Here is a 12427-nt window from a genome sequence, read left to right on the forward strand (position 1 = left end):
TGCCGTCCAGGGTGGGTGGGGAGAGAAGGCCTCCAAAAGGTAGAGGAGGGAGAGCGCTTGCGCAGCAGGGAGCATGCGCAGGAGTGAGTGTTTGAGTGTGAGAGCACAAGCGAGAGCGTGTAAGTGCAAAGGTTTGTGACAGAGTGAGATTATGTGTGTGTGTTGTGAGTGCGAGTGTACATGTGCACGCGGATATGAGAAAAAGGGAAAGTGAGAGAGAGAGAGAGCGCGTGAACCGGATTCTCTGGCTTCCCAGCCATGTGTTTCTCGGTGGCGGGAGACAGCACGCTGTTCGCTGGCAGCGGAATTCTCTGCTCCTGGCACTGACAATGGGAATTCCATTGAAGCCATCCCATACCACCAGGAAACCCACGGGCGGGAGTACACTGCTGGCAGGACTACAGAATTCCATAGCCAGCGAATGGCTGAAGAAATTTGGTGTGCGTGTCTGGCTCACTTCTAGTATTAGGGTTCTCACTCACCTTCAGCCCCACACACCAAACCTCACACCCACAATCGCTCACACTTATTCTAATGGTCATCTTTATTAATTACTTATTTTTAAAATTATCTATTTATTGCTTTGACATTGTATTTTATTTGCTTAGTAAGTTGTGTTTTTTTCCCCCAAAATAAATTTAGAATACCCAATTAATTTTTTCCAATTAAGGGGCAATTTAGCCACGGCCAATCCACCTACCTACACATCTGTGGGTTGTGGGGATGAGACCCACGCAGACACGGGGAGAATGTGCAACCTCCACAGAGGCAGTGACCCGGGGCCGGGATGAACCCAAGTCCTCCACGCCGTAGGAAGCAGTGCTAACCACTCAGCCACCGTGCTGTCCTGATTCTTTTCTTCTAAACTACTTTTTGTTTTGGGAAATTCATGCTAATGTTGTGTCAAACCTTATCTTTCTGAAATTTGCTCATTGGTCCAGTGAGTGGAAAAAACATTGAAATGTGACCCCTCAGGAGGAAAGGTTGGACAGGCCTATTCTAGAGGAACGAATCTGCATTGGAAAAAAATATTTTTAATAAGTGTTTCTCCTCAAAAGAAGGATGTACAGCACCTGTACTCCTCCCCCAAAGTGCATAGAATGAATAGCATATATAATTAATGACATGTAAATATAGCAAGATAACAATACTTAATTAGTACTAAAAGGAGCAATAAGACTGAAAGCACTCAAGCATCCTACCCTCTTTGGGAGTTGCCCAATACAATTCTAGTCTCCTCAATATCCTTTGCCACAGGTTTGGCCTTGGTTGTTTCTCTTTTAATTCCTCTGGTGGCCTTTCTGTGGGGCCTAGGTAGGCAATGGAGGTCTGGCGGGTTGGTGGCCATTCCTAGAGAGTGAACACAGAAATGCAGCTTACAATTAACAATGGTTGGATTTGGTTCCGATTAGCAGCCAGTACAACATTGTGGTCTCAGGAAACCTGATCCATACCTTCAAATACACGTAAACATAAACAGCAATTTGCATTTATGTAATCCCGAGATGCTTCTCAGCAATGTGATCATACATAGAAAATAGGAGCAGGAGGAGGCCATCGGCCCTTCGAGCCTGCTCCGTCATTCATTATCATGGCTGATCATCCAACTCAATATCCTGATCCCACCTTCCCCCATATCCTTTGATTTCCCTCACCCCAAGAGCTATATCTAACTGCTTCTTGAAAACATACAATGTTTAGACCTCAATGGTAGTGAATTCCACAGGCCAACTACTCTCTGGGTGAAGAAATGTCTTATCTCTGTCCTAAACGGTCTACCGTGTATCCTCAGACTGTGACACCTGGTTCTGGACACCCCCACCATCGGGAACATCCTTCTTGCATCTACCCGGTCTAGTGCTGTTAGAATTGTATAGGTTTCTATGAGATCCCCCCTCATTCTTCTGAACTCCAGCGAAAACAATCGTAACCTAGTTAATCTCTCCTCATATGACAGTCCTTTTTAAAAAAAATAATCTTTATTAGTGTTACATTAACACTGCAATGAATCGGGTACACAGAGGGAGAATTCAGAATGTCCAATTCACCTAACAAGCACGTCTTTCAGGACTGGTGGGAGGAAACCAGAGAATCAAGAGGAAACCCACGCAAACATGGGGAGAACATGCAGACTCCGCACAGTGGAGAATCAAGCTGGGAATCGAGCCCAGGTCCCTGACGCTACGAAGCAACAGTGCTACCCACGGTGTTCAGTGCCGCCCTCTCATACATCAGTCCTGCCATCCCAGGAATCAGTCTGGTTATCAGAAAGTGACAATGAACCAAAGCTGGAGATATTAAGACTGGTGGCCAAATGCTTGGTCAAAGAGATCCGTTTTTAGCAGCATCTTCAAGAAGAGAGGTGGAGGCAAAAAGGTTCAGATGTGGAATTACTGAGCTCAGGGTCGAGGCAGCTGAAGGTATGACCACTATCATTGCTGCAAAGGAAGTGGGGGGCACACAAGAAACAAGTTGGAGAAATACAGAGGATGCAAATGGTTGCTGAGCTCAAGGAGGTTAATTAAATAGCAAGGGGTGAGGTCATGGAGGAATTTGCACATGTGTATTAAAATGTTGATTTGTATTATTAAGCTACCTCAATACAATCAGATGTATTCCCTTTTTTCTAAACAGGCATCTCTTTAGCTGTTCGATTATCGATCCACCAGATTCGGGCAGGTAAACCAGAAGTACATGAAAATATCCGTTATCCCACATGCTCCAGGAATGGCTTGTTGCGGTTAATCAAATCTGCCAGTTACCTAATATGTAAGGTTTTCATTCAATCAGAAAGCTCCCGGATAATCACATGGGTGTTGAGGTCTCAGGAGAGGTGGGGAGTGAATGAGTTAAATGAGTGGCACCAAGGGAACATGGTGCTGCAGAAAGGTGGGAGGGCTGGGACCAGAATGAGGGCAGGCTGATGAAAGCCACTACCGGTGAGTTTGACATCTCCAGTCAAAAATAATACCACCTTAGAATTCCGGTTAATAGAGAATTGTAGTTGGTAGGGTGCTGGAAGTCATGAATTTTACTGGAATTTGTTCCTATCTGCCTCAATCAAGGTCAAGTGCCACTCATTCTAGTTAATGCAGCAATCAAGCAAATGATGAGTGATCCAATTATTTTGGTCAAGGCTCTATGTTAGGGGAAGAAGGGGACTGCCCAGTCTCATCAATGTAAACCCTTGAAAAAGTGCCTTGTTAAGAATATAATTTTGCCAAGTGTGTAGATTTGTAGGAGGCCTTTTGAGTTTGTACCCTTCCAATAGAGAATTAAAATTTTCTACATTATAAACACGCACTCACCTGAAATACACTGAGCAGATGACATGCCTTGTCTTTGAGAGGACCAAGATACCAAAACCTGCAGAGGGATAACATTGAAGCAGCACTGAACAGATGAAACAATCTTATAAAGCATCAACACTTAGCAAAACTGCAGGAATCAGGCTACATTCAAGTAGAAGGATTCACTCTTCCAGTGCATTTAGATGCCACCTTTCAGGACCTCTGGATGCCCCAGAGTATTTCACAGCCAATTTTTGAACACTTTGGAAAATGTAGTCACTGTTGTAATACAGAAATGAATGCTTTGCTCTTGTAAATGTGGAAATGAATAATTTGTTTTTGTTCCATTTTAATTAGTCTCTTGTAGACTCTAGAACTAGAGTACATAGTTTGAAATTAAGGGATCTCCCATTTAAGGAAGAGGTGAGGAGGAATTTCTTCTCTCAGTTGGTCAGTAGTGTTTGGAATTCTCTTCTCCAACAAGCACTGAAGGCCGAGTCATTAAATATATCCCGTGTTGAGTTGGCAGATTTTTGATCTCCAAGGGAGTCAAGGATTGTGATGGGAAGCCAGGAAAGTAGAGTTACGGCCACAACCAGATCAGTCTCAATTTTATTGCCTGTTGGAGCAGGTTCAAGGAGCCAAAAGGCCTACTCCTGCTCCTATTTCTTACCATCTTACGTTCTCTTCTTCCATGCAACACCGCATTGCTGGGGCAAGAGATTAATTTGTGGGGAATCTGGCAGACAGTTTTTCAATGGCCTTTCTGATAACTAGCCACTGCAGCTCTGGCTTATGCATAATGGTCACATATTTACACCATTCACGTGGAACTGGTCCTCTTCCAACCCTTCTGGCAGTGCTGAGGTGATGCTATTTGTGGAATCATGGTTGCGAAATAGGTAGAATCACTATAAGGCTAATTAATTTTGCCATGAGTGTCTGGCTGTTCTTTTTTTTATTAATATAAACTTACTTTATCACTATGTTCAAAAAGACAGTGTGCAGATACTGATGTAAAATATCAGCACCAGGATAAATCAGCTGCCAGCAGTACATGAGAGTAAGGTATTTCAGCGTTATTCTAGACAGAGGGTAATTTCCAGATTTTTTTCAGCTTTAAGATGAACTGACTGTCAAGGCCTGTATTTCTCAGTGTGCTTTTAATGCACCTCTTACACTTTGTTTACTTTCACTCTTCTCTTACTTGGTGAGTTTAGCAGATGCATCCCTATATGCTCCCCACCGCAGCCCAGACACTGCAAATACCGGACGGTCTTTATCACCCTAAAAATAAAATAGAAGTTAGGTTCAGAACCTGAACAGTACAGATATTGGTGCAACAAACAGCTATTAACAAAACACTGCAATGAATTAAGTGAGAGGAAGGGAAGAGAAGGGAGGGAGATGGTGGGAAGGGAAAGGAAAGGAAAGGAGAGGAGGCAGGAAGGGAAATGGATGGAGGAAAGGAGGGATAAGAAGGTGGAGGGAGGAAGGAAGGAGGAATGGACAGAGGAGGGAGAATGGAGGGGCAGTGGGAGGAAGAAGAAGGGAGACAGAGGGAGGGTGCAGCATAAGAGAGGGAGGGAGACAGGAGGAGGAGGAGGAAGAGTAGTAAGAGAGTGAAAGGAGAAGAGGGAGAGAGAAGGGAGGGGCAAGAGAGGAAGAAGGAGAAAGGGGGAAAAGTGGAGTTCAGAGTAGTAGAAAATATGAAGCAAGGGTATACCTCTCCAGAAGAAATGAGAACTGGTGAGCAGGAGAAATTCCCAAAGTGAGTGAGAAAGGGAAAAGAAAAAAGAGAGAAGGTAGCAAAGTGAAAAGCCCAAGAATAAAACAGACCGAGGGAGACTGAGGAATTTGCGAATAAGCAGGAGAAAGTCCTCAAAGAATATTCAAACTAGTGTGGTATGAAAGTGGAAAGAAAAGCAGGAGGGAGAGCGAGGATCATTGAATGATACAGAAGGAGGCCATTCAGCCCATTGCCTATGCTGCCCTTTGGTACAGCTATCCAATTAGTCTCACTGACCTCTTTCCCCATAAGCCTCCAGTTTTTAATCTCTTCAGGTATTTGTAAAATTAACTTTAAAGAATTATTAAATATGCTGCTCTCACCATTTCAGACAACACATTGCGTAAAAAAGAATTACCATACGCCTGCTTCTTTTATTAATTTCTTCAAATCTGCCTCCTCGGGTTGCTGACCTTTCTGACATGAAAAGAGTTTCTCAATTATTTATCTACCAATATCCCTCATTATGTTGACATCTATCTAAATCTCCCCTTCACTTTCTTCGCTCGAGACTAAAAGTACAGGTTCTCTAACTTCTCCATGTACCTGTATTCCTGGTACCTGTGCCCTCACTGAGCTCTTGACATCCTTTCCGCGCTGAGGTCTTGACATACTGAATTGCCCAAAATTAGACATAATTTATAAAGCATAACCTCCTTGCATTTGCATTCAATTCTTCTATTAATAAGGACAAGGAGGCTATATTGTTTTTGTACCATTTTCTCACCTTCAAAATTATACTATTTTGTCTATAGGAGATCTTGTGACATAGTGGGTAGTGCCCCTGCCTCTGAGCCAGAAGCTGAGTGAGAGACCCACCCGAAGACTGGTTGGCGAAGGTAGGTGCGTTCAAAATGCGGTCAAACGGATTGAGGGTCAACCTGCAAAACCTTTCCAATGCACCAATGGCCGACGGTAAGAGAGGGAGAGACTCCTGTCAGCCATGCTTCATGTGGAGTGGTACCCCTCAAGCTATAAGCCTCTGAGCTGGAGGAGAGCAACTTGTTCCAGAAGAATACTCGCTACGGGAACAGATGAAAATCTGCCTTGTGCATTAGGTGCAGGAAAAGAAACAACAACTATTTAGCTTATAATGCCCCTCAATTTTAAATGCAACACTTCATGCTTCCTAAATGTAACCTGCCACTAGTCTGCCCATTTCACCAGTCAATTCACAGCCTCCTTAATTTTGTTACTATCCTCTTCATTCTTTATCAGATTTTTGAGTCTCATCTGAGGACTTTTAAATTATGAGAATGAATTAGATGGGCCACCCAAGGGCAGGAAAACAGCTGAGATTCCGGACTTCCCTTGGTTTTGGGGCATCTATGGTTTTCTTCCTCCTGCAATTTCGCAGGGGCCATCAATCCTTGTTTGGCGCAGAGATGGCTTCAGATTGACGAGCAGCTTTATGAGGCGGAACTTCCTCCATTAGACTGACCGTTTCTTACTAATTAAAGAGCTAGTGCCCAAAAAAGTAAATTGGGGCTAGCCAGCCAAGCACAGTTGGCTCAGGTGCAGGGAGTTTATAATCCAACCCTATGCATTGTATATCCAAGTGCAGCTTATTAATATATATCATAAAGAGCAAGTCTTAATACTGACCCCCTGGGGGACACCATTGTATGCTTCCCTCCAGTCGGAAAAACAACCATCAACACTACCATTGTCGCTGTTGCTTAACCAACTTCATAGTCAAGCTGCCACATTAATCCCATAGACTTCAGTTTTGCGATGTATTCTGAAAGTCCTGAAAGATGAAAAGAGGGATAAGGGGAGAAAGGAGACACTGCACGGATAGAGACAGAAAAAGACAGGCAGATAAACAGAAAAGAGATAGAGAAATAGAACGATGAGACAGGAAAAGCAGTAGAAAGATCGACAGAGGAACAGGAGATCAGCAGGGAGAGGGAGGTAGAGTGAGAGACAGGGGACAGAGAGAGAAGGAGGTGGTGAGAGACAAGAAAGTAAAAAAGATTGAGAGAAACAGAAGAAGGAATGCAAGATTAAAACAAACAGAATATTTCAGACCTACTAAATCAGTATCCTAAGCTGCCAATTTATTTTTACATTAAGCCAATAACAATTTTAAGAAATATTGGATCAGACTGTTTATTGATGTTGCATGAGTGAGCAAATATGTAAAATTTAAAGAGCAAAATGCAGCCAAAATCAGTCAAACTAGCACCAACGATCACGGAATTTCAAGCTTATCCGAAGATCAGAGGCTGAATGACCGTGACTGCTGAAGTGTTCCCCGATAGGAAGGGAACATTCCTGCCTGGCGATTGCCGCGCGATGTCCGTGCATTCGTTGTCGCAGCGTCTGCATGGTCTCGCCAATGTACCATGCTTCGGGACATCCTTTCCTGCAGCGTATGAGGTAGACAACGTTGGCCGAGTCGCACAAGTATGTAATGCGTACCTGGTGGGGCGGTGTTCTCGCGTGTAATGGTGATACCCATGTCGATGATATTTAATCTCAGCATGATCACCCAGTAAACTCATTCTACATCCTGGTCTACCTGTTGACTATGCCAGGGGAGATCTCAAGTGTTTTTTTCAAATTGCCTTAAATCCGAAGCATGAGAATTGCTGGGAAATACTTCTTGTAAAGTATTTTATTCCAAACATTTCCAAAAGTACAAAAGCATAAATAAATTGAAGAACATTCTCTACATCTCACAGTTCGTACAAGTTCCCCCCCCCCCCCCCCCACCGGCCCCGACGAACAATGCCATGAACATGATCATGAACAGTTTGTAGCGTGTATCAAAGCCCTCCGCTGAACCCCTCAATTCAAACTTAATCTCCTCCAGCCAAAGAAAGTCGTACAGGTCCCCAGCCAGGCCGGTGTTATCGACTACCATTCCAGCAAAACCCTTTGCCAGGCAGCTGGAGGCACGAAGGCCACAACATCAGCCTTCCTCCTTTCTATCAACTCCGGCATTTCTGATACCCCAAAATTCACCCCGATAAAGGTCCAGCCCGGCCTCTACCCCACAATCTTTGATAACGTCCCAAACAACCCTCCCTGTATCTCTCCAACTTCTCAGCCCCAAAATATATATGTGCGTGGTTTGCTGGTCTTTGCCCACACTCGTCTCGAAGAACCCACTCATCTTCACCCAAGTCATATGCAACCTGTGTACCACCTTCAAGTGAATCAAACTCATCCTCACGCACAAGGAGGTTGAATTCACCCTGTGCATCACCTCACTATACACACCTCATCCCATCTCTCTCCCCTCAACTCGTCCTCCCCCTTCTCCTTAATCCGCACCAACTGTGCTCCCCCTGCTCCTCCAGCCACCCGTACATGTCCGCAATCCTACCCTCCCCTTCCATATCTGGGAGCAGCAACCGCTCCAATAAAGTATACTTCAGCAGCTTGGGAAACCCTCTCCATTCCTTCCACTCAAAGTCCCTCACTTGCATATACCTGAATTTGCTTCCCTTCGGCAGCTCTACCCTCTCCCGCAGCTCTTCAAGACTTTCAAGCCTCTCCTCCATGTATAGATTCCACGCCCTCACCAGCCCCATCTCCTATACATGCCATCCGTCTGCCCTGGCATTCTCACACAGTGATGTTAACACCAACAACCCTGAAGTGTCTCAACTAGTTTCACACCCTAATCGTGGACTGTACAACCAGGCTCTCCATATACCTCCTTGGTGCCAGTGGTAGCGCCGCTGTTACCATGGCGCTCAGACTTACCTTTATTTCTAGTATATCCAAGGGAACAGTCTCTCCTTTCACGATAGCAAGTGTGGCATTTAAGATGTGTCTGCAACACACAGCAGTGAAAAATATGACCAGGATGCACTGGAGATTGGGCTTAACCGCAGCAGTTAAAATGCAAATTTTATCATGCATTTCAAACAAATGCTCAGGCGGCAAATCACTCTGAAGTCCTGTGATGGTTTATTTGGTTAACACATCACCTGTGCGAAACACACTTTAGGAGTGAATCAGGTACAAATTCCTAACCATGGTAAGCTAGCTGATGTCAGCCTGAATGATGAGAAGGGTTTATAACTGGTCTTCATGCTTAAGCAGGGAAAGGAAAAGGAGATGGCAAAAGAAAACAAATTAACCAGTGTCTCCTCCAGATTGCCACCTAGTCACTCCCGTTAACAGAATGGGCATCAGGTAATAAAAAAAAAAATCATCCTACACCAGGGCAGCATGGTAGCATAGTGGTTAGCACAGTTGCTTCACCGCTTCAGGGTCCCTGGTTCGATTCCCGGCTTGGGTCACTGTCTGTGCGGAGTCTGCACATTCTCCCCATTTTTGTGTGGGTATCCACTGGGTGCTCTGGTTTCCTCCCACAGTCCAAAGATGTGCAGGTTAGGTTAATTGGCTATGCTAAATTGCCCTTAGTGTCCAAAAAAGGTTAGTTGAAGTTACGGGGATAGGGTGGAGGTGTAGGAAAAAGGGTGGAGGTATGACTTAGGTAGGGTGCTCTTTCCAAGAGCCAGTGCAGACTCGATGGGCCAAATGGCCTCCTTCTGTCCTGTAAATTCTATCTTAGTAACTTAGTCTAGTTGACATGTGAAAAGTGAATGCTTAATGAGCTACTGGAGACTGGGTGGTACCTATTAGCCCACAACATGAGCCTGTGTCTTCATGGGAAGGGAGGAAGAAATTAACTCCTGAATTATCTGCAACACAGTTGAGGGACTATCGACAAGTCCACCCCCCAGCCTGCCTGCCTTCGTGCTAAATCCAGCAATGACTTTGGGAAACTGGAGAGTATCAGAAGCAAACGACGGCAGCAATGAGTGACCTGGTCAGTCCTTTTACACAATAACAGAGTATTAGCAATCGCCTCCACATTAAGTTTGGTAACAATTTCAACAACTGGTCACCATAAAATGGAATGTTATGTTCAGGAGACCAAGAGTAAAGCTGGTGATCTGCACAATCACTTTTCATATAGTTGGGACACAAATCCAAGAGCACGTTAGCTCATCAGCCAAACCATCTGTACCTCCTGATCAAAGTAACTCAGAACTTTAATTATCATTTACCTGGCCTGTTCTTTGTTGGAAGGATACAAAACCTTGCTCAAGGAGTTCATCTTTCCCAATGGAATAAATCCTATGGGGATCTTGCTAAAGACAGCCTAAAAAGAGTAGAAACACTTGAAATATAAAAAAGGTTGTTCTTTTCCCCCCATTTCCTTTCACCAGAACACCAGAGACAATGAGTGTTTTCATAATCACAATGTTTTGTCATCAGTGGTCAGCAGACAGTCGCTGTTGGTGAAGAACACTGCTTTTCCCTTCTCAAATCCAGGACTGTACTGAAAATGACAAACATCTAAGCAGGCTCATGGTTTAAACATTTAAAACCCGAATATGCCTCTGCTTTAAAAGATGCGAGTACATGCTTTTCAAAAACAGTCATGTTCTGCTGTATTTTTTAAAAAATAGTATTGCACTGTCTTCCACGGGTTTACACTAGACCTTGGTTCAAGGCTAGCAGAAGCATGTAGAAGAGATGTCACCACTGAAAGATGTGTCAATGAACTTCACACTCTTCTGGAGAAAGGGGGGAAAAATATTTTTCTAAATAAAAGCTTGCCAATTAAAACCAAATTTCACAGTCACATCAGTAAACTGTCAAAGTGGCAGAACTCTCAAACAGGAAATATGATTATGGTCTGTGCATTTACTCCAGCTATGGTCAGTTTGGACTAGGAACTGTGACGTGAAAGACTTACCTCATCCTCTCGCCGTAGAAGCCCAGTTATTACCTAATATCAAAAAAGGAAAAGAAAAAGTGAAAGCACCTCCCAGCAACTTCTAAACAGGGCCAGGGAAACAAATCATGAGCCCTGGTGCATTTCTAGTTTCCAGGCCTACGATTACATTATGTAACAAATTTTTAAAAAGTTTGTCAATTGGGTTTGTTCTTGAATTTGAATTTTTTTGTACAAAATACCAATTCTATTACAATTGAATATGCCCTGTTGAACTTACATGCCCTGTTAACTTGTATGTACAGGCACATACATGTTAAATGGTAACGAATGAACAATCAGCTCATCATAACACACTGCACCACATTCATTTTCTTGCTGTCAAAGTCTCATTTGAACATCTAAATCATTCATTTCATAATCTTTTACTGAAAGGACGTTGAATGGCATTTGTAAGTTTTAATCAATATAATTTGGAGTCAAGAACCATGCTTCCGCACAAAGAGAGCCACACACCATGGAATCTAAAATGTGGGTTACTACATCAGATAGGAGGGTCTTGTGGCACAGCGGGTAGCGTCCGTATCTCTGGGATCAAGTCCCATTTCAGGGCTTTAAGGTCATGTAAGGTATGATTATAACATGGCCAAATAGGTTTATTAGCCTGTAAATCCTGGTGATAGGTTGGAGAATTTCCTGGTCAGCAATACTGCAGAAGGCAACAACAAACCAAAGTACTTTGTCAAGCATAATCTTGGTTAATACAATGGAAGTCCATGGTTGCCAACACCCTCTTAGTCATGATACCTGATACAACACGGGTAAGGGAACAGCAGCAATTACTCGAGAATCAGTTATTTGTTTCCTTTAAAAATATAAAGCTATTTTATTTAGCGTTGAGAGCCGTTCCTGTGAATGCTTTCAAAGTTGCAGGTTTCAAATTAAAGTCCATATGATCACAATCAATAGTTACCTACTAGGAGTTGGATATTCAGGATCAATTAAAATGCACTGTAACAGTGTTGTCCAATTGCTATTGAGAGAAAAAAAAATAATCGCCTAAAAATATAATTCGGAATTACTTGGAATATACTGGACACGGTACAAATGTAACAGCAAATTACATTTTATAGGCATAAATAGGGGAAGAATTTATGGGGAAAATCTGAATGGTAACCTCCAGAATGTTTGTTGTGGGGTTTCAGCTAAAGTAATGCCACTAAATGTGAAGGGGAGGTAGTGGATTGTCTCTTGTTGGAGATGGTCATTGTCTGGCACCATGTCATTTGCCTCGTGTCATTGTTGAGGTCTTGTTGCATTTGGACATAAACAACTTGAGTATCTGAAGAGTTGCAAATGGTGCTGAATGTTATGCAATTATCAGCAATCGTCCCAACTTCTCTATCATGATAGAGGGAAGGTCATTGACAAAGCACTAAAATGGTTGGGCCTAAGTTATCCAGAGGAAGAAAAGAAGAAAGAGGAGAAGGAAGAGGAGGAAGAGGTATTCCCAGTGACTCCAATTTTGCGAGGGCTCCTGGATGCCATACTCGGTCAAATGCTGCCTTGTTAAGGGCAGACACTCTCATCTCACCACTGGCGTTCAGCTCTTTTTGTCTATGCTTGAACGAAGGCTGTAAT

At 43.5% G+C, this 12427-nt stretch overlaps 1 protein-coding gene across 3 annotated transcripts in view; it reads right to left on the bottom strand.

Moving 5' to 3' along the window:
- Positions 1 to 12427, bottom strand: part of agk (acylglycerol kinase) — a 54752-nt gene that overhangs the window by 16087 nt on the left and 26238 nt on the right. For all 3 annotated transcript variants that reach the window (XR_005458321.1, XM_038780437.1, XM_038780438.1), the window contains 6 exons: positions 10808 to 10840; positions 10113 to 10207; positions 8797 to 8866; positions 4498 to 4577; positions 3309 to 3366; positions 1203 to 1350 (listed from right to left, as the gene is read on the bottom strand). Coding sequence is in view for 2 of the 3 variants with exons in the window: in XM_038780437.1 (XP_038636365.1) it covers positions 1203 to 1350; positions 3309 to 3366; positions 4498 to 4577; positions 8797 to 8866; positions 10113 to 10207; positions 10808 to 10840 (484 nt within the window). In the remaining variant the exon portion in view is untranslated. The remainder of the gene's footprint in view (positions 1 to 1202; positions 1351 to 3308; positions 3367 to 4497; positions 4578 to 8796; positions 8867 to 10112; positions 10208 to 10807; positions 10841 to 12427) is intronic.

The sequence above is a fragment of the Scyliorhinus canicula genome, chromosome 20 (genome assembly GCF_902713615.1).
Source record: "Scyliorhinus canicula chromosome 20, sScyCan1.1, whole genome shotgun sequence".
Taxonomy (NCBI): domain Eukaryota; kingdom Metazoa; phylum Chordata; class Chondrichthyes; order Carcharhiniformes; family Scyliorhinidae; genus Scyliorhinus; species Scyliorhinus canicula.